Source organism: Mustela nivalis (genome assembly GCF_964662115.1).
Source record: "Mustela nivalis genome assembly, chromosome: 5".
NCBI lineage: Eukaryota > Metazoa > Chordata > Mammalia > Carnivora > Mustelidae > Mustela > Mustela nivalis.
In genome coordinates this window covers 8,787,752-8,810,777 of record NC_139024.1, presented here as the reverse complement: position 1 = coordinate 8,810,777, position 23,026 = coordinate 8,787,752, and the positions used below count along the sequence as shown (strand labels likewise).

Sequence of the window (23,026 nt, the reverse complement as noted above, 5' to 3'; positions counted from 1 at the left end):
ACCCATTCCCATTTCCGGGTTTGGTGCTAGGGTACAGAACATCACCTCCCTTATGAGCAGGGCCTCTTAGCGAGGCAGGCTATAGTTCAAGGGACCTGTAAACTCATGTCTGCTCCTGTTGCCCTCTTGGATCCTTGACCCCAGAGCAGAAAATCTTGTTCTAAAGCTTGGGACTGCTCCATGGAAGAGTTATCACAGCCAGCTTTCTCGATGGCTCATGACTGGCAGATTGGCAGTCATGTAGAATGGCAAATTCTACATTCACCTTCAGGTCTCGGGAAGAAACACTCCGACATGCAGACGTGCTCTGGTGCCCAGCTCACAGAAGAGCATCTGCTGGCACCTGAGTGAGCTCACAGATGCTGCAGCTGGACATGGAAGTTACAACCTGCTGGGTTCCAGCCAGGCCCTCAGGCAGTGTCTGACCCTCGCTGCACCCTTGGGGTGAAGGGATGGGAGTCAGAGTTTCTGGATATAGCACTGTGTTGATAAAGACTTCCGAGCTTTCCCTAAATTTCCTCTCACAGGGCTGTGAACATCTACTTCTGCATAGTGTTTACGACATGTGAACCCCCTGGAAGGACGGGAAATTGTCCTCCCCTAAGAAGAGAAGTAAGCAGCAACCAATACAGTCAACAAAACACTTCAGATTTGCAAAAGTATTTTGCCTAATTGGGAATTCTCTCTCCTAAGCTCACAGAGACCAACCTGATCAAAAAGCTGTTTTCCTGTTGTATTTGGCTGGATGGCGAACTCCAGCTCCGCATCCATGGTGGTAACTCGGACGTTGATCTAAAAAACAAACCAAAAGGAATTATACTTAACTGAATGTTCCTTCCTTGTAATAATCTGAGCCTTCCACAAAAACTCAAAGCTACTTAGCAACATGGTTAAGAGTAAATTCCTCACTAGCATCCATTCTCATGCTGTAACACACACACACATACGAGCGCATGTACACACTCATGCACCAAAGCCAGCGGCAGACAGCTGATAAGTCCTAGCACTGCACAGTGTGGACTGAGATGTATGCCTTCTCTGCTTTAACATATTCACACTTCAGTCTAAGCGGTTTTTCTACAAAAATACTTCGATAACCATTAGTGTATTTTCCCATGTACCAGCTCCTACTGACGCTTCTAACAGCCAAGGAAGCACTGGTGGGCTGGTGAGCCTCCTCAAGAATTCTGACCAAGGCAGCAAGTGAGAGGAGGAGAGACGGAGCAACATACCAGCACGTTTAGAAACACTGGAAATGAAACAGTGAAAAGAGAAATGGTCATATGACTGAAGATCCATCAAAGAGAATATCTGCAGTAATTTAATGCCAATTATGAAGAAGGTAGTAACCTGGAAAACTGCTTCAGGAATGAAAGACATGACAAGAAAAATGGTATACCCCCCTTACTACAAACCTGTGAGAGCCTGTAGGCAGAGGACAGAAGTAAAATGTGGGGATGGACGTATCATGGGATGGTCAGGTCATAAGGAATGGAGGTAGGGGTGAGGAGGGGCCTTAAAGAGGTCTCGAATTCCCATTGAGCTTTTTGTTTTTAAACAATTCACTTCAGGGTAGTTCAAATTTATCACTTGAGAAAATTCGAATTTACTAGCCTATGGAAAACAGAAAAATCTACTTTAAATCACTGTCCCAAAGGAAAACAGCATACCCACTAATGCTTATGATTAAGAAATGTTTGCTTTAAAAAAAAAAGAGAGAGAGGAAAAGAAAAAGAAATGTCTGCTTTTAATCATTTTTCAAGTAAAATACGTAAGTAGCAAGACCGACATTTACCCTAAAATCTTCCTGCTTGGATGCAAATACCAAGAGGACAGAGTAACAGGACTAAAACTTAGCGAACAGAGGCCCAAGTGTCCAGCCAGTGCAATACAGACATTGAGCGCCCACATTAGTCCTGACTTCAGAAACAAAATCTGTCTTCGTGGATTGTTTCTTCTAACCCTCAAGACTGGTAACTAAGAGATACTTTGAAACAAATACACCCTCTTTTAAAGGTTCTCTGGGTGACAGTAAAGAGAAGTGAGGTATTACTTTTCTAAAATTTCAAGAAAAGTCTCCCCAAACTTTTAAATCTCAAGTTTACAAAGATGAGGCTTATTTTAAATTCTTCAATTATATTAAAATATAAAAACTTCAGTTTCTTTTCTTACGGGCAATAGTTTTTTAAAAAAGTCACAAAGTGGCATTTATGAAGCACAAAAGATACAGCTTTCTCAATTATGGTGCCAGATGCACATATTAGAGATGAAAAAGCAGCTCCAGAGGCACCTGGGTGGCTCAGTTGCTGAGTGTAATTCCCAGATCTGATTTGAGGACACATCAGAATTTTTCTTCTTTTCAAAAATGTCACTAAAATTAAAAGTCAAGTTAATTTTATCAATATATGTGTATATTCACATATGGGGTATGCTCTACAATCTTGAGCTAAGAGACTGAGATGAGCGAAGTCATGAACCTAAACAACACATGGGAGAGCGGTATGTTGGCGGCCCCGCAGCCGAGCTGCTCTGCGACGGCTGTGCTGGGTCCTGGACTTGTGACTACCCTCACTGTGTTTCTCACAGGGGGCATGACCAGCACTCTGGGCGCACCAGGGACCTAAAAGTGCCCCCCACCACTTCCACTTCCCTGAGAAGAAGGGAGGTTGCTACCCAGACTAAGGACCACAGCAGGGCACTGCCTTCATCAGAAGCAGGTTGAGGAGTTCCATGTTTGTAAAGCCTGTTAAGATTACTTTCAACTTTATAGATCTTTAATAATGAAATACAGCATAAACTTGTAACAGTGTTTAAAATTAAGCTTTTACTCAGATGACAGGACCATTTATATACATATTTTGGTCCACTTATTCAGGACTTTAAAAGAAATCAGACTTGAGCAATTACGAATCAGAAGAAATCAAAATTGAGCAGTATCTAAATCTCAACTCTCCCTTTTTGAGAGAGAGAGAGAGAGAGAGAGAGAACACACGTGAGTGTGCACACGCACTTGCTCTCCAGCACACTCCCATGAGCAAACAGGGTGGGAAGGGGCAGAGGGAGAGGGAAAGGGAGCATCTGAAGCAGGCAGGCTCCGCGCCCGGAGCAGAGAGCTGAGCTGAAATCAAGAGTTGGACACTTAGCCAACTAAGCCACTCAGGCACCCCCCCCAACTCTCCTTTTAAATTATCTTTGTTTTGAGTTTCCAAGGTAAGCAATTGTTTTGAGACTTGGATGGAAGATGATGCTCGTATCTGCAATGGTGCCCAGAAATACAGTGGGCCTGTTATGATCCTGCGTGATAAACGGGAGGATGGTCCCACCAAAAACCCAGAGGTCCATGTGCTTAAAGCATACCCCGCCGAACCCCGAACCATGTGCAAAGGCTGAAGAAAAGAACGCATGTTTTGTAATTTTTATTGTCTTGGTATTTGCCCCCAGATCACACTTACCAAAAGTTAACACTTGCTGAAGGTAACAAAATCCCAAAGTAATATGGGGCTACAGGTGTATATACAGAATATGCAGTCAGTCACTGAAATCAAACTCCAAAAGGCAGTGTTTCTGTAAGGCCTGACAAAACACTGAAAACCTTTTAAACATTTTGCTTTGTCTGCGGATGATGATGGTGACTGAGTTTAGTTTTGCTCGCACACCCCCGCTGCACGTGTACATGTACACATACACGCACTCATGCGCTCACAGTTGACAGCGTACATGTTAGTTTAATTCAGGTCTCCTCCACATGCTACCCCAACTGAAGCTAAAATACAAAGCCATATTGAAAGTTCTAACATAGAAGGAACCAGACTTAACTGTACCCACTAGGTGTAATGGGAATTCACAAATAAGTCAGATAATGGAGCTAACAACAGATTTTTAAACTCCATAGATTAAAAATAATGAGGTTCCTCATGTTATGTACTATGTCACAATTTTAGAATGAAAATGTCTTAGACCCAAGTCAAAATACTTTAAATAAAGATGCCTGAACCCATGCAGGGAAATGAGATTCTAGTACGTTTAACGCCTATTTCCCATACTGGCCACATTTGGCAGAAAAATCTTCTTTTTGCCCTAGTAGCCTCGCTTAGTAGGGGAGTTGTGCTTTCATTTCAGGAAGACAGGAGATTTTTCTGACTGCCTAGGGCATCAGTATATGCTGCTGGTCTGTATCTGAGAGAAATGTTTTAAAAACAAAAATTGGAATGAACTTAAGTTTTACTTCTAAAGTAAGAACAAAACCAGTCAGTAAAAATTCTTCAATCTAAGCTAAATGCCACGCATGCTTTTTTTCCATGACCATGACTACCGTTCCCCAATACACACCGCACCTCTAGAGAATGCACAGGTTGATACGGGAGTTTAACACATAAACCTCTTTGCCTTAGTTAATGAAGTTAATGAAAACCTAATTGTAATGTTGTCTCTGTCCTCCTTCTGCTTAATAATCTACTCTTTAAAAAATTCTCTTTGCTGTTCTTACGGATTAGCTCAGATCAAGACTGGGACACCACAAGCCAATGAAGCATAATAGCTTCATTTCACTGTTCCCAGCCTGCCCCAGTTAGTCGGCACCTGGCATGCCTTTGGGGCTCACTCACTCTACAAGAACCAATCAAATACTTACTGGCTGCCCTGGGCACGAGGGAGCCCTGTGACAAAAGGACTCAGACCTCCACTGACCTTCACGCACTTACAACAGAACAAATAGAGGTGCGCAGGCATCTAAGAGCCCCCATTCACCATAGTTGTTTCTACACAGGCCCAACTACTAGAACCCCTAGAACAGTCAGCCTTTCAACTACCTGAGCTTCCGGGCCTTAGCCCAAGGATCTGTATTTTTTTAAAGCCACGCAAGTGAGGCCCAGCTGATTTGGGGATCACTGAACGGAGGCAAGAAAACACAGCCAGGGGGCCTGGGTGTGAGAGCTGGTGCTGTAGCCTGAGCACTTCCTCCCCCCGGGCCTCACTCCCTTTAACTGCAAGCCAAGGGTTTGGACGGAAGTCCTGAGGTCCTTCTGCCTCTGACATGCTAGGTCTAGAGTCCAACAGCACAAGGGGAGGTGTGGGGCTGCGATTTAAGCTAGAGCTGTGAGAACAGGCAGGCCCACAACTCCTTCTTAGGGAAGGTGTGGATGGACTGAAGAGATTCATGAGAAAAATAGCCAACTGTGATATTATTAAAAGCTGGCCAGGAGACTGTTTTCATGGGGAAAGGAAAAGCTCACACCTGTCTTCACATTTCCAGGAGGGAAATACAACTCTCCAGCTGCACACAGAGAAGTACAGGTTTCACTGCTCCAAAGAAATAGGCATCTCTTTTTCCAATAAGAGAATGTAAAGGTACAGGTGTTAAACCATAATCTGTTTTTAAAATAAACTCAGTAACAATTTACTTTTAAACAAAAATAAATCCACTCTCCCCTTTGCTTACTCTCCCCCAAACCTGAGAAATCATGAGACCTGACAGCACATAGGGGTCAGGACCCATCTCCTCAGGCATCCCAGCCAATTCCTGCCCAGTGGTCCATCCTGAAGAAAGCCACTTCCCGTCATCTGTAACATCAAGCACTGTAACTGGAAATGTTCTATCTGTAAGGGAGCTCCCAACTGTAACACTCCATGACTTAAAACTTATCTGAGTGGCTTCTGACACATCCAGCTCAGTGGCTGTGCTCTTCTCTGGAACATCATCTTACCTTCACAGGGAGAGGGACGAAGAGGTGATGATACAAAGGAGGCTATTTTGAGGTCACATAAGTGAAGGTTGATTCTGTTTCCTTTTTCTTTAACAGGAAGATTTTTGAGTGTCTTTGCTGTGTTATTGTCACACAATCCCAGAATGCTATCCTAGTCAGGATTCCCTGGCACAGAAGTTTCTTCCAATATCCCCAAGGACCAGTAGGGTAGTAGTTTAATTTTATCCAAGTAGTAGTTTAATTTTATCAAAATAGTATCTAAAATGCCTTCTAAGAGTCTGAGAGATGTGTTAAAGAGCTGACAATGAAACACTGTGTTTTACTTCCAACCCATGTGTGACTGCTAAACTTCTGGCTGCCAAATTACCTCCCAGTTCTTTCCCTTGTTTCGGTAAATAAATCAAGCCATGCATTTCTTCCTTTGGGAAGTGCCCATTTCCTCCTGAGACACTTTAAAGAAATGTAGTTTAAGATTACCTCTCCAATCACACTTTTTCCAGATTTAATTCATATTGCATTAAAGACCAGGAAGGAAACATTCAAAAGACAAGTTTCTCCACAAACTTTACAGGCAAATAAGTGGGAAGGTCTCTGAAGAAAAGGCAATCAGACCCAATTTTTGTAGCCAGAATGCGGCAGGGGGAAGTTTAGTGATTGTCCTACATACTTAAGACACAGGAAAACCATTTAAGATAGAAAGGAAAATACAAATGATTGCATATGAATGTTTGAATTTCAGGCAATGGATTCAGTTATAACAGGTTAGTCCCAATACTATCAGACCTGCATTTACTCAAAAATTAGTCTGAGTAGAACTATCCAAGCACCACCAAGATTACATTAAGAGCTTGACCTTTCATAATCACTTAAAAATGTCAACGCTGTTTTCCAACATTCCAGCCCTCTTCCAAAGGTGCCACTTCAGCAACTTCCAACAGCTTTCAAATATTTGGATAAGACCTTTCAAATACTTAGAAATGCTCTGATAGGAAGTAGATAGAGTAAATGTTCTCCCACAAATGGGGGAAGAAGGGGAGTGGGACAAGGAAAAATTCTCACAACAGATAAGTGAGTTTTAACAGTTTTCTGAGATGCTATTTTGGTTTATGTAACTGAATAATTACAGAGACTACCGTATTTTGATTTTCATGTTGAGTCACTATGTGCTTTTTTAAAATTAACATATAATGTATTATTTGCCCTAGGGGTACAGGTCTATGAATCATCAGGCCTGCACGTTTCACAGCACTCACCATAGCACATACCCTCCCCAGTGTCCATCACCCAGCCGCCCCATCCCTCCCTCCCACCCCCAGCAACCCTGTTTGTTTTGTGAAATTGAGAGTTTCATGGTTTGTCTCCCTCCTGATCCCATCGGTTCATTTTTTTCCTTCCCTACCCCCCACCCTGCCTCTCAAATTCCTCATTATCAGTATGTGCCCTTTTTAAATAACAGCTTTGTTGAAATATAACTTACACATAATTTACCCATTTAAAACGTGCAATTCAGTGGTTTTCAGAATTATGCAACTAGTACCATTATCTAATTTTGGAGTATTTCATTCCCCTAAAAAGAAACCTGGTGCCCATCAGCAGTCACTCCTCCCAATATTCCTCCTCCCCAACACGGAGAACCACTAATCTACTTTTGGTCTCCACAGATTTCCCTGTTCTCAACGCTTCTTATGAACACATGGCCTTTTGTGACGGCCTCCCATCACTCAGCACGTTTTTAACGGAGGTTCATCCATGTTATAGCCCTTACAGCGCTTCATTTCCTTTTTAATGGCAAATAATATTCCACTACATGGAAACAACACTTTTGTCTATCCATTCACCAGCTGAGGGACATCTGGGTGTCTTACTAACGAGATCCAGGTTGCTTTAGTGAATGTAAAATATGAAACAGCTGAAAAACAATGTCACTGAACTAGTCAATTTGGTATTCAAATTGGTAATAAAAATTCTTTAGGAGGAAACAAAAGTGAAAAAAGAATTACTTATTTAAAATATTTTATTTTTAAGTAATCTCTACACCCAATGGGCTTGAACCCACAACAAAGATCAAGAATCCCATGCTTCACTGACTGAGCAAGCCAAGCAACTCAAAAATGAATTCTTAAAAACTAAAAATTTGTTTACTTTTTTAGTTGTAAATGAAAATACTGTTTTCAGGAAGAAGGTCCCGGTTCCCAAAGTGATGTGAACACAGTAGAAAACACTCTGAATCCTATTCTCCCAAGGCTTACTCTCCTGAAGTCAGCAGTATTTCTAGCCGTCATGAATTCTAGTTGACTTCCTTCACTGCACAAATGAGGGAAAAGCACTGAGAGCCGTCCCACCAAGGAGCAGAGAGGAGAACCCAGGCTCTTGTTCAGGGTTCTTCCCAAGTAAATTATGTTCTTTCCCCAATTTTTAAACAGGGGCTGAGCCTTCCGTTCCACACTTAACTTTGACGGTGCAGGGCACGTTATAACTAGTTAGCACTCAATTCAAGTAAATAAATTATATATATATGTATATATATATATATATGCACAATATGTATGTATTTTTTTTAAATGAATACTATCTTTGTATTTTAGACTTTCCCAGATTAACCTCAATGCCTCCAGAGCCCTGTCCATTGCTGCATAAAGAAACATGGCAATGAAATCTGGTGTCCCTCAGTAAGTTTAGGATATCCAGCCAGCCGCACCTTATAAATTATTCCCTGGGCCTCAGTGCTCATCTGAGGCAGTGATTTCCAAACCTCAACAAGCAAAAAAATCACCTAAAGAGCTTGTTGACACAGTTTTCTGGGCCCCAGGCCCAGAGAGTCTGACTCAGTAAGCTGGGATGGAGCCCGTAAGTCTACGGCTCTACCAAGCTCACAGGTGAGGCCATCCAGGATAGCCACTGCTCATCAGGGGAAGAGATTACTATCCCAAACATTCAAAAAGCCACAATGCCTTTTGGCAAAATTATGCATTTACTGTTACTATTTATAACCCATTATGTGAAAATATCTTTACTAAATTTTCATTCACTAGAACTAGAAGTAGAGTTGCAAACTTATGCTTGCATATCCCATATACTCCATATCCCAACAGATGGACCCCTATCTGGAAGTCCCTCTGGATCCTGATCTTATCTTTAAGATAAAAATCAAGTCATTATAAACGAGACTCCAACTCAATAAATCCTAATATCAGCTATGACATGCACGGTCATTTTTCACAAGGACTAGCTAACAAATAACCGACTTCTGTAAAACATTACCATTAACTTAGCAAACCTTCACCAGCTTAGCACAGAAATGCAGACACATGAATTCAGCCAAGGGAAGCAAAGGTGGAAAGCCACAAAGGCAAGTGGATTTTATTGTTTAGCTCTTCTCCGTCCACATCATAGGTTCTTTTTAGGGGGTCAAAGTAAAGGCTACTATTTAAAAGAAACTTTGTTTATACCGATGAAGTAAAATGTTTGTCTTAGTTAAAAGGGCATTGCTGCTCCCAGTAACAATGTTTATATAAACAACAAAATTATACAGGAGTAGTTGCCACCGAAAATCCATTGACCATATTTTACACTGTTATAGTTTCTAATAAGCATATAATTTAGAAGATCCCAACTTTTATTCAAGGAAGATAGTCCAGAAGCCACCTTGTTGTTGTACGCCATTCTTCTTCTTCTTTTTTTTTTTAAAAGATTTTATTTATTTACTTGACAGAGAGAGATCACAAGTAGACAGAGAGAGAGAGAGAGAGAGGGAAGCAGGCTCCCTGCTGAGCAGAGAGCCCGATGCGGGCCTCGATCCCAGGACCCTGAGATCATGACCTGAGCCGAAGGCAGCAGCTTAACCCACTGAGCCACCCAGGTGCCCTGTACGCCATTCTTCTAATAAAGAGGCCAAAAGGAAAACCGACATGTTACTTTGGGAAGGTATGTACCAAAATAGCAAAACATTACTGCACAGAGAGAGGTCAAATACAATAGAAACGAGGTCCTTAAAATACGATTTTGCATTAAATGGAGTAAAGGCCACGGTGATCTGATTGATACTGCACTGGCACAAACACTAAACCACGCATGGTTCCCCAGCCAGAGCAGGGCAGGCAGGGCTCCCTCCTTAAACATTCCCACCACCAGCAGGAGCCATGTGTCACCACATGCCCAGAGCTGGCTGGGCTCAAAGTTTAATAAAATTCCAGAAATACATGGCTAAGTGTTGGCTTGAAACACCAGACTTCTTGAGGCTTACTGACCTTTAGAGAACATGGAAATAACAGTATAAATACTCTCACTAATAAGATACCGCTAATGGCAAACCTGTAAATCTATGGATAATGACTTACAACATTGCTCTTCTTTTCTTTCAAGCTCCTCTGTATCTTACATTTAAACTACAGCCAATCACATCACTTTCTACACTCTTCTCTTTCAAGATTAAAGAAACTGGGAGTGGTGGTGAGCAAACTGTCTTGACTGTTAGGCGCAGGAAAATTTTCACAGCCAAAGGAAACTGGTCACCTAGTTTGCAAATGTAAAAGTCTGGAATTAATTAGAACAAAAACGGTCAGGCAGTTCAGTAAAAATATTGTGTATTACCATTTTGTCTATAGCACCACAAACCACTCAAGACAGATGGGTAGGATAAATATAAAGCTCACATTCTGATAAAGTTTTCAGAGTTACACAAAACTAGGACAATCCACTAGCTTCTTTATGACCCAGTAACAGGAATAATAAAATCATCAAATGTTAGGGCTGACAAGAGTCCACTTGTGACAGGTGATAACCACTATACAGCACTTCTACAGAGTTCAAAGTGCTGACCCACAGTTCTCAGTAACTCCTATACCCTTCTCAGGAATCATGGATGGGTGGTCCCACTATTCCTGGGAGTATGAAGTACTGAAAGTCAGAGGACTGGGTGATGCTGCTGGTGGCTGTTCTCTGTCTCCTGGTGCCCATCACACAGCTCCGGATACTCCATTCCTGGTGATGGTGGTCACTCTGCCAGCAGGACAATTCAAACTTGGCTACCTGTGGGCTGATGCTAACAGTTAATGGAACACTGAGAATGTCCTACAGGGAATATCTATCAAGACACCAAATGAACCTGCCACAATCTAGTGGCTTTGGCTGGGTCATTATCCTTCTGAATTAAAGCAATCCAGTGCCCTCCCCTCCTATTCCTTCTAGGGGTATAAAAAAGCAGTCACTGGTCAGTGTTTGCCCACGTGAAGAAGTAAGGTCATAACCAGAGTTCAATGACAAATGAGCTACCTCAGCTCCATTCTAAACCAAGTAGCTATCAGTTGAGCTTCTCAGTGCATGTTAAGCACAGTCTTTAGTTTTACGAAACATTGGTTTAAATTTTAACATGGAAATATGGGAGTGGGTATGCCAGTCCCCTACCTCCTACTCCAAGAGCGATGTGACACCATGGGGTGGGCACCTACCTCATTTCAACAAAGAATTCAGTATCACTTTAAGGAATTTTGACAGTAACTTAACCATAAAAGTCAGCACTACATACCCCTCACCTTTCTAAACTCTCTTAAAGTTAAATTCTCAATGTGCAGTGGACAATAATAGGGCAGGGTACTGGGTACCTGGGTAGCTCAGTCAGTTAAGCAGCTGCCTTTGGCTCAGGTCAGGCTCCCTGATCAGTGGGGAGTCTGCTTCTCCCTCTCCCTCTGCCCCCCCCCCCCCCCGCTCATGGGCTCGCGGGTGCATGTGCATACACCATGATCTCATAAGTAAATATATATGGCAGGGCATTGACATAAAAGCTGGGTCTTGGGATTTCCAAACAAGTTCCAGGTATCTATGTGTTATATTTTGTATCATTTTTATGTAATATAAATGTACAGTCTATTAAGTTGATAACTCAAGTCATGACAAGGTCCAACTATTTTGTAGGCTGATTCTAATGGATACTGCTTAGTGAGAGGGGAAAAGTCATCCTCATCTAACCACTTCCTTTTTTTTTTTTTTTTGAAGATTTTTAATTTATTTCAGAGAGAAAAAGAGGGAGTGCACAGGGCAGGGGATGGGGTGGTGAAGGGGAGAAGGGAAAGCAAGCTCCCCACTGAACAGGGAGCCCCCATGTGGGGCTAGATCCCAAGGCCCTGGGATCATGCCCAGAGCCAGGGGCAGACGCCTAACCAACTGAGCCACCAGGGTGTCCCTAACCACTTTCTTTTAAAGGCCGAGGAAACTGGCCTAGAAAGGTATATGCAGCCACCTCAACTTCTGATAATCAGCTACTAAAAATATTTGTTTGTATTTATATGGCTCTTAAATTCTTAAAGTTGTATCTTTCAATGTAAGTCAGTGGTTTTAAATTCTGAACTGAAAAGCTGGTTCCAAATTCCCAGGTGAAAATTATATAAAAGTATAGATATACAAAGAGCCCAGTTCAACTAATATCCATCCTATAATTTCAGGACTCATGGCTCTTTCTGCTTCTAAAAGTAAGTCACTTCCTACCCCCAGACCCACTTCCTGCCAGGCAGGACTGTGGACAAAAAGCAGACAAACCAATCCTGTTTGTAGTCATTATAACCAGAGCAAATCACAACCTCAGAGCCAGAAAGGAACATTTTCTGAGCAGCCGCATTAAAAAAAGGTCAGTTCCCCCTACTTGAAAAGTGGGTTGGGAACATTTTGTGCTGAGCCCTCGCCACTGTTCACAGGCTCAGGAACAGCTTCTAGAAAAGAGGGAACTGAGGCAGAAAGAAATAGCCTTCCAGACATCTGACATATGAAAGGGTCATCACTCTCACCCAAGTTCTATCTATGCTACAGAGGCATACTGGGGATCAGCCAAGGGCATTTAAATCATATTCCTCATACCCACTAGCTGTGCATTTTAAAAACTTTTTTGGTGAGAGTCTGTTAGGTAGGAACCAACTTTATACTAGTAATGACATATGCTGTTTATGTGTAGATTTAATATGGGCATGAAACTAACTATGATGCTTTGACACCTGACTTAGGAGAGGGGAAGAACCAATCAAAGAAATGTCACATTCCACAAAGAAATGACTTCTTTCCAGAAACATGGATGCTGTCTATACCTTTCTTTTCTCCCCACTCCAAGGTCTCTTTCTCTTTAGCTTACTAGGCTTGTGAAGTCTTGATTCTGTAACATGTGATTTCAGTTTTGCTCAATGTGTCTTACACACTATACTTCAGCACCAATTTAGTTCACTGAAAAGGGAGGTTAGTTATAGCCACAAATTTAAGATTCCGTAAAAGACAAAATGAATAGAGCCAAGATGGCTATCACCTGCTGCAATGATTTTTTAATTCTAGGCTCACAGAATACAGGAAATTAAAGGCCTGTGGATTAGACTTCACTACCCACCTGGAATGTACTGTTTTCTTTGTAAAGTTAGAAGTCCCTGAAGGGTTTTTCCTTTCTAACCTGGTGGGAGGGGAAAGACTATCAAAGAATGGAAATGTCCATTCATTAAGATAAGTCATACCTTAAATCTTCTGCCATTTCTTTGATTAATCTTTGTCCCTGGTTAACATCACATGTGCAGTAGGGGTTCCTGGCTGGCTCAGTCCCTAGAGTGTGCAAGTTGACCTCGGGGTTGTGAGTTTGAGCCCCACCTTGGGGGTAGAGATTTAAAAATAAAAAACCTTAAAAAAAAAATCACACGCATACTGTGTTAACATAATTTCTCCTGTAACACTAGCTTTTCACATCTTGGAAAATAGAGAGCAATACCCCAGAAGTTTAAAAACAAACAAACAAAAAAAATCCAAACTAAATCAGTAAGCTTACAAAATTCGCTTACAGAAGCAAACTTCAAAAGAAGTTATTTTAAACAGCCCAGGGTTTCTGAAATTATACTAAGTCAAAAACAAAACAAAACAAAAACAAACTCTCAATTTATACTTGGTTGAAATCCAGGATGTCAGATCCAGGCACATAATTAGTAGGCGTGAGGGCGGGGGGCTCCCTTGACAGCCCCCCACCCTGCTCAGGCAGCTCAGGTTTGCAGCACTTATGTCCGCACCCCTCCCTCCCACCCACCCTCGGACCTAGCCCCAGCACAGAAGGCATGCCAGCCTCGAGACGGCTGCACAAAACCCTGCTCCAGAATGCCCCACGCTTTGTTACGCTCACTTCCAATTTTCAGCTCCGCAAAAGCTGCCATTGAGGCAATGACCTATTTCCAGTCGGGGCATGAGGGCTCTGAACTCTTCCCCCCCCCCCCCCCCCGCCAAATTCCCCGCCAAGACCGTGGGAATACAGAGTAACAGTGCAACTAGCTGGGAACAAAGAGTTCTGTGTGTTTTCCAATCAACTGCAATTTTTACTGGAGGTCCCCTTGAATAAAATATGCATACGGGAGGCGAGAAGGTCCAATCTGGGGTTAAATCAGGCATGCATCTGTTTGGAACACTGAAGCTCTCCCAAGAAATGTCTACTGGGAGATCCGTGGAGAGCAGTCAGCAGGGCCCTGGGAGGACTCTCAGGCCCCCTACCTCCCCCACCGCAATCCAGACCCCAGGGCAGACATGTCCCTGCCCACTTGCCCTCCCGCCACACTCAAGCGTTTGGCCATTTGGGAAAATAAGAGCATATTTCCCTTTCACCCCTATAATGTGCTTTTAAAAAACAAACTTTACTTTGTAAAATGTGGAACATTCACAAAAGTAGAGAGGACAACCCCACCCCTGCTTTCACCCAGCTGGATGCCTAACATTCTTGATTCATCTATTTTTACCACCAGTTTAAAAAACATACATATATAAACACGTATAAAATTAAATATATTTAAATAAATATATAAATTTATACTTACATAAATTTGTATAATTTTTGCTGGTGTATTTTAGGCTGCCACAGGATTTCAACTGCAAAAACTTCAATACATAGCCCTAAAGAACTCTTGAGTACATGTGTATGTTACACACCCACCTTACCACTATCGTTTTAATATTTAAAATCCAATGGATATTCAGTTATCCCCCACCATCTCAAAAAAAAATCTTTTTACAGTTGAATCGTTCAAATTGTGTCATGCCCTCTGCAGCCTTGTCATCCCACTGTGATTTCCTAACTGCCCTGTTTGGCCAGTTTCTTAACAAACATCAAGTTTTCCCCACACTATCTCCCCATCTAAGTCCCACTTAAGAGTCTCACCCAAATAGCAATGTATTAGGTAAGTAAGCAAGTACCTGATCAACAAGAAGCAGCATCTGTAATTACTTAACCAAGGCAATGAAACACCTCGACAAAAATACTATACTAGTATACATAATGCATTTTCATAAATAAGAGGTGGTTCCAATATAGTATTTATGTTCTAAGCTTTTAACGAGTGATTTGTGGTTCAATTTTCTCTTTAAGAACATAATGAGGGGCACCTGGATGGCTCAGTGGGTTAAGCCGCTGCTTTCAGCTGAGGTCATGGTCTCAGGGTTCTGGGACCCAGCCCTGCATCAGGCTCTCTGCTCAGCAGGGAGCCTGCTTCCCCCCCTCCCTCTGCCTGCCTCTCTGCCTACTTGTAATCTCTGTCAAATACATAAATCTTTAAAAAAACAACAAAAGAAACACAAAAAAACAAGCAAACATAATGAAGATGGCCAGATCTCCTTCTAAGATATATAAGAAATCTATACAGGTAGTAATGTGCAATAGCCAAAATATTATTCAAAAAAATTAATTGCCCTGAGCCTCAATGCCTGAGAATGATGGGAGAATCTATGTGGTTATGGTAAATGAGGACTTACGGCAAATATCTAAAAAGATATTTCTTAGAGAAATATCTTGGCTCACTGTCCAATACAAGTGATTTACCAAAGAACAAAAACAAAGCAAACCACACTCTGCCCAGTGGTTTTAAATCTTTACACAACAAAGAGTGAGAGAATGAAAAGTTCTTCCATCTCTTGGCAAAGCCTGGATGGAAAGCAACAGCAGTGCTGCTGTCACTCCCAGGCTTTACTAGGGATGTGTTTACCAGTGTACCTCCAGGGGCTAAGATGCTGGTACACGGTAGGTACTCTATCTGTTCACGAACAAATGAATGTTAGAGAAGGGTGGGAGTGATGTTCCATGTGGTAGCAAAAGGACAAAAAAGCAAGGTAAATTCTATTGTAGTTTTAGGTAAGTCAGAAAAAGAAAAAGCCCATTATGAGACAAAAGCTTTTTTTTTTCTTTAAAGATATTATTTATTTGACAGACAGAGATCACAAGCAGGCAGAGAGGCAGGCAGAGAGTGAAGAGGAAGCAGGCTCCCAGCCAAGCAAAGAGGCTGATGGTGGGGCTTGATCCCAGAACCCTGAGATCATGACCCAAGCTGAAGGCAAAGGCTTTAACCCACTGAGCCACCCAGGCGCCCCGAAACAAAAGCTTTTAATCACATTAGAATTTAGTAGTGATGATAAGTAGACTCCCTCTATATGTACTCTGTCCTCTGTGGTGACAGAGGAGTCAGTGCTCGTGCTAGGCACAGGGCCAGGAGCTTTCAGCGCTGCGCTGTCCTGCCTGGCCTCAGCAGAACCTTTGTGGCTGATCCCCTGAACAGAGTTTCACAGGTGAGGGGCAGGCACAGGGAGGTTGAGAAGCTTGCCCCAGAATACCCTCTAAGAGGCAGGAATGCTTACATATCAATAAAGCCGTAATTTAATAAAGCCAATAAAGCAAGAACCAAAAGTTTGTTCTTGAAGCCAGTAATGGCTTTTTTTTTTTTTTTTCCAACCACTCTGCATCTCACTATGTGGCCAGGAAAGAAGCAAGAAATAAAAACAAACAAAAAACCCCACAGGGCACCTGGTAGCTCAGTGGGTTAAGCCTCTGCCTTCAGCTCCGGTCATGATCTCAGGGTCCTGGGATCAAGTCCTGCGATCAGACTCTTTGCTTGGCTGGGAGCCTGCTTCCCCCTCTTTCTCTGCCTGCCTCTCTGCCTACTTGTGACCTCTCTATCAAATAAATAAATGAAATCTTAAAAAAAAAAAAACCCACAAGATCAAACCTAAGTATCTAACATTAACAGGTAGAACTAGGTTCTACTCAGTAAACAAAGCAGGGTAAATAAAGGGTGCACAGTGAAAGGGGTTCTATTTCAGATGGAGTGGTCTAAATTAGGTACTGAACTATAAAACCATCTGCAGTCAGAAATTCATATACAGAATATAGGTCAAAAGTTAATTTCAAATTGCCAGTGATAAACAATTCATTTATATAACCTTTGCCTTTCAACTCAAATATCAGATACAAATTGCTGTTTTACCAGGTGCCAGAAATCTGTCATTATACAATGGCTTAGCAAATGTGACACAAGATACTACCATTTTCTCTATAAATTAAGACCTGCTCAAGCACCAACCTTGCTTAACATATTACCTCAACACCAACCATGCCTGCTCCTAGGTGATGATAGCCTTCCCAATACATATCCAGGTATATATATTATCATCATATAGTATATTATTATGGATATAATATATACCCATATATATAATATGGATAACATATTTAACAATAATTATTTTTATTCTAAGAGGTGTTGCCAAAATTTTTCTGTGAAGGGCCAGATAAATATTTTAGGCATTGGGGACCACTGTGTGTCCGTTGCATATTATTGTTCTTTTGTTTTAAACAACCCTTTAGAAATGTAAAACTCATTCCTAGCTGGGAGACCCTACAAAAACACGTCACAGCTAGATTTGACCTTGGCCTATATACCATCCTTAAGTAAAAACAATTATTTACAATACTATCTGATGACAATTTTTTGATAGAGACAGTCCAAATCTGACTTTTAGGAAAAAACAGGATGTGCAAAGAGTCTTCTAAGTTAACAAAAGGTAAGCAAAATCTGCTATACTTGCTATTACACAGGCTGGTCCTTCGGAGCTATCTATTCCTTTTTGTAATCAGTAAGTTAGGTCAAGGTCAGAAAACTTTCATTTTGCTTTTAAGGTTTGTTTTATCAAATACATTACATTAAAAATGTAATTATTATGTCAATGCAGTCCCCCTGTTCTTTAAACCAGTACTGCCATTTATCTATAGGTATTAAGAGGAGCCTAAAAGAATGGACTGTGACTCACAAAGGGAAACAGAACCGCCCACTGACTGCTGTGGCCTTAAACACCCTTCTGCTCTTGGGCACTTGTGAGCTCCTATGCACCCCTCAACACCTATGAAGCAGGAGCTCACTGGTTGGGAAGCCTTCCCCAGTTCTCCAGGGCACACTTTAATCTTCTTTCCTATGTACCTGTTATCATAATTTTTATACTGCATTATAATTCTTTGCTAACATATCTTGACTCCCCTATTAGACTGAGAATTCCTTAATGGCAACAATGTATCTTACTTACTTTTACAGTTTCAGCCCCTAGAATGTAATGGCATAAAACAGGGCTTCAATGAGTAAGGAAGGAGCCCATATTCATTCCAATGGATGAGGAATTCTGACAACTAGAAGGAAGAGAGGATGAGAAAAAAAAGTGTGTTCCCTTTCACTAAATAAACAAAATATTTCACATTGCTGTTTTACTTAGGCCTAGGGACAAACCCTACCTGGTTAATAGCAACTTGGAAACTAAAACCTTTCGTTTTAGCTATCTGTTACACTGACACGTTTGTAAAGCAAGTTTCCAGGGGAAAAAATGTACACAACACACACACAAAGCAGATAGCATCTGGAGAAATTATTTGGATTTCGGACACAAGCTTTTTGTCTGTTTATGTTATGCAGAATTCTTTTCACTTAAAAACTTTACTCTCATTTTACAGATGACAAAACTGAGGTTCTTAGAAGCTAAATGGCTTGCCAAAATACAGGTTAAATACTAAATTATGAAACTATTCTTTACATTTTTATTTGGGAAAATTATATACACTAAATATTCAGTATTTTTAGTCAAAAGTCTCTAAGTCACATTATAGCATAATTTTTTTCCTTAAAAACAAAAAAACAAGGGACGCCTGGGTGGCTCAGCTGGTTAAGCGGCTGCCTTCGGCTCAGGTCATGATCCCAGCGTCCTGGGATCGAGTCCCGCATCGGGCTCCTTGCTCAGCCGGGAGCCTGCTTCTCCCTCTGCCTCTGCCTACCACTCTGTCTGCTTGTGCTCACTCTCGCTCCTCTCTCTCTCTGACAAATAAGTAAATAAATAAAATCGTAAAAAAAACAAAAACAAACAAACAAACAAACAAAAAAAAACAAAATACACACAACACAACTAGGGTGCCTGGCTGGCTCAGTCAGAGGAGCACCTGACTCCTGATCTCAGAGTCCTGAGTTAGAGCTCCATGTTAGGTATAGAGATTACTAAATAAATTTACCAAAGTCTAGAGTAACAGCTTTATTCTTGGGGCACCTGGGCAGCTCAGTGGTTAAGCGTCTGCCTTCAGCTCAGGTCATGGTCCCCAGGACTCCCTGCTCAGTAGGGGGGTATGCTTCTCTCACTTCCCCACCTCCCCCACCCCCCGGACCCCATGTTCTCTCTCTCAACTAAATAAAATCTTTTTTAAAGATTCATGTCACAGGCATGGATGATAAGTCTCTTAGAAGGTAAATAATGCAACCTTCTGGGCTCTCCAATAAATATTCCATATTTAATTAGTAGTGGCAACCACACATTTAGTGCTTAAATTAAAAACTAACTTCGGGGGGGCGGGGGTGGTGCCTGGGTGACTCCTGGTTTCGGCTTAAGTTGTGATCTCAGGCTCGTGAGACCGACCCTCAGTTTAGGCTCCTAGCTGGGCATGGAGCCTAATTTAAAAAATGAAACAAAACAAAATAACAAAAAGCAAAACGAACGAAAAACACTAATTGGAGTAGCTGGGGACTCCCACGTGTAGTTACTAATGAAATAAAATATAAAGGCATATTCAAAATGCATTCATTGATTTTGAAAGCAGACTGAGTTTTACTCTCCAGATTAAAGGTGAAATGTCTGAATACTATAAGAAAGCAGGCATATATATTGAATCATCCTAAAAATCTTCAAGTTGTCAAAGATACCCATAAGTTTAAATAAAATAAAGAAAAATAATTATAATTCAGTAAGAAGAGTAATATTGTTTTCCTTTCCCCAATTTTAAGTATTCATAAATTGATTAAAATTTTTGTTACAAATCACATTACTACTTAGGACAGTAACTACCAAGAGAGGCCAGGGAGGAAGGACTGGAGAGGAATGAGGAATGGCATCTCTTTCTTCCCTGCTATTTAACGGAAAATGGCTGCCTCTTTTTTCCCTTTAAAAACAAAGACAGCCAAAATTTGAAAGCCCCCTGATCACTGCCAAATTAAGCTCTGCAACTGGACTCCTGCAGAGAGGAACTCAAATCAGAGAGATTCAATCAGACATCTTAGCTCCCTGTCTTTCCGGAGTTTGGTATCTATTCAGCTCTCTTCTTCATCCCCACCCCAGCCACATTCCAAACACCAATGACAGCCCCAGCACCCACGGCACTGAAGCTGGACTTTTAAGAAGGTGGCTGAATATCCCCTCCCAAGCCTGCAAGAACACTGGCCTGAATGGATGCTCTGGAATCACACTGGGGTTTGCTGCCCCCTAAACTACACCATGGGCTCTGGCCTCTGCTCACACACAACCAGTATCAACCCCATTAGGAGGGTCTCACTGTACTGTTGGGGTTCTAAGGAAAAGAATATATAAACTGCTCCTTTCTTATGAAATCAGAAGTTCCCAAAGTCTGAGGGCACATCAGTACCATCTGGGGAGCTTAATGAAAGTACAGGGGCCCAATATACTTGGCCCTGGAGATGGGGATTTAGTAGTACTATGAAGGACCCAGGGATCTTTAGGTCTCCAGATAATTACGTATGTCACTGTTTGAGAACACAGCACTAAATTAATCCTAACTTTGAATTTAATGTGTGTATAGTGTACACACATACTCAAAAGAAACCTAAGAAGCTGCTGGATTACTTTTAGTTCAAGTGGATTTAAAAAATACTGTGGTTTAAGAAAAATACTGATATTTACGTATATTTTAGGAGGTAGTAGTTATAATAATGAAAGAAGAACTCCTTCCATCGATTATAGTTACAAATTTGTCAGCAGGTACAAACCAAACTCTCAACCCTCCCTCTCACACTTGGTCCTTTTCCAGGTTCCTTATCTCAGTGAATGGCACTACCATCCATGCAGTTATGCAAGCCAGGCGCCAGAAATCAGCTTTACACTGCCCTCTGCTCCCCCCCTCCCCGCACCCAATCCATCACCGAGTCCTGTCAAAGGGCTCCCAAACACATCCCACTTCTCTCCATTTACCTCACACTGCCTTGGGTCCATGCTATTACCACCTCTCACCTGGGCTACTCCAACAGTCTTCGCCTGCACCTTCAACCTCCTGCTGATTCTCATGTTGCAGCTGCAGTGGCCTTTCAAAACCCAAATCTGATCAGGCCACTTCCTTCCAATCAAAAACATTCAGTGCTTCCGCCTGAGCTAAGTCCTGAAAATGCCTTCTTACGGCTTACTAGGCTCTGTACAATTAGCTTCTAATTTTCCTCTCCAGCCATATTCATCCTCATCGGGAATCCTGAACTCCTCCTCCCCCTTCCACCTCAGGACCACTGCACAAGTCATTCCCCGTGGCTGGTAGGCTCCTTACCACCCTCCTTCACCTAGCTAAGGACCCTTCATTCCTTGCATTGCTCTGAACAGTCATCACCTCCTGGAGGTGCCTTCCTGTCCTCCTTGATAAACACTCCCCCACAAGCCATTATATACACTCAAGTTATTCTAGCATTACTGTCCGCCTCACCAGACTGTAAATCCATGAGCGAGTATCTCTGTGTCTACTCATCTTGGTGGCCTCAACATCTAGCAGAGTAACACATAACTGCCTATTGAGCTAATGGAGAAATGTACAAAAAGACTCACTGTGCTTGACACAGTGTGATGGTGACAAATGACTAATTCTAGCCAGCACTTCTTACCACCACATGGGAAAATTTTAGCTAACTCACCATCTGCCCATGGTAAAGAAGGAGGGATACACAGAAAATATATCCCATGTATCCCCTCAAATGAAGCGAGGAGGATTGGAAAATGTATCAGTATATTCAATAAACCCTGTGCCTATTAAAATATTTAGTGGACATTAATTATCTCATGTAACATTATAAATGAGATACTGCCAACAGTCCCATCTTATTGACAAGCAACTTACACAAAAAGCTAAGAAACAAGGACTTATTCCACACTGGGTATATATACCCAAGAGAAAAATTAAATGGAAAATGCTATATATCCCCATAGAGGCAAGGTAATCTCGGAAATTATCTTAAAATTTTGGCACAGGGCAGAATTTTGAACATGCTTTCACAGTTTTCCTACTGAAAGGAAAATCTGCTTTTGTATTAACAACTTCCGTATCAAAACTTTAGAAATGAACAGCTATGGCATCTGCCAGTGTTGCTTAAGGCAGTTCAGCTCTAAGCTCAGAAAAGATTTAAGAGAGAGCTTGGTCTTGCATCATTCCTAAGCCTGACTGCTGTGGTTTTCCTTTCTACCGCCCCATGCCTCCTTCCTATCACGATGAAGAAAGCAAGTGTGGTGGTTAAGAAGAGAGGAGGAAGGGGGACCACAAGAGAGGAGGTTACCCCTGGCTGAACCACAGGCACAGGGCTGCTTCCTGAGCCAGCTCCCTGCACAAACCTCATGCCTCTCCCCCAGGTGAAGACTCACAAGGCCAAAAAATTAGCTGAGCAGAGGGTGTGGCGTCTCCTGGACCTCAAACCATCCTCCCTGGAAGTCTACAAGCCACACGTTGAGTAGAGCCCCAAAGCAATTGTGGGAAAAGTAAAACCAGACAATAGTACCTTCCTTGGAGCGCCCAAGCTGATCAAATCCTACCCACAGCCCTCCAGCAAAACTCAGCTGAAGGCTACCTTCTCAATAAAGTTCACCCATTTCCCCATCAGATGGTTTTCTTCCCATCGTGTTGCACTTGACCTAAGCTTCTTTCCCTCTTTGGTGGCACTCAGAGTCTCCCAGCTATTATTTCAGCATTCGCATGTGTCCTGGCTCAGGTTCCAGACCCTAAGACCTTCCCCCGACCCCCAAACCAAGCATGGTCTCACCCAACCACACCCTGCAATGCAGCTTGCAGGACAGATGCTTGCTGAGTGAATGAACACTCAATCTTTCTAACAAGTTGTGATTCGAGAAGCAGTATTAAGAGAAAAAACGAATATTATTTCATTTACGCTGTTTTATAAAGGAAGTTGTCCTCTGATACAGTAGATACCAATCAAAAATACTTTGCCTGCCGAACTCAAGGGATCAGGTAGAAGCCCAAAACCCCAACTATTCAAATATAT

At 42.0% G+C, this 23,026-nt stretch overlaps 1 protein-coding gene across 1 annotated transcript in view; it reads right to left on the bottom strand.

The window, feature by feature from the left end:
* Positions 1-23,026, bottom strand: part of EZR (ezrin) — a 49,909-nt gene that overhangs the window by 23,935 nt on the left and 2,948 nt on the right. The window contains exon 3 of the mRNA XM_082729542.1: positions 709-792. Within this exon, the coding sequence (XP_082585668.1) occupies positions 709-792 (84 nt within the window). The remainder of the gene's footprint in view (positions 1-708; positions 793-23,026) is intronic.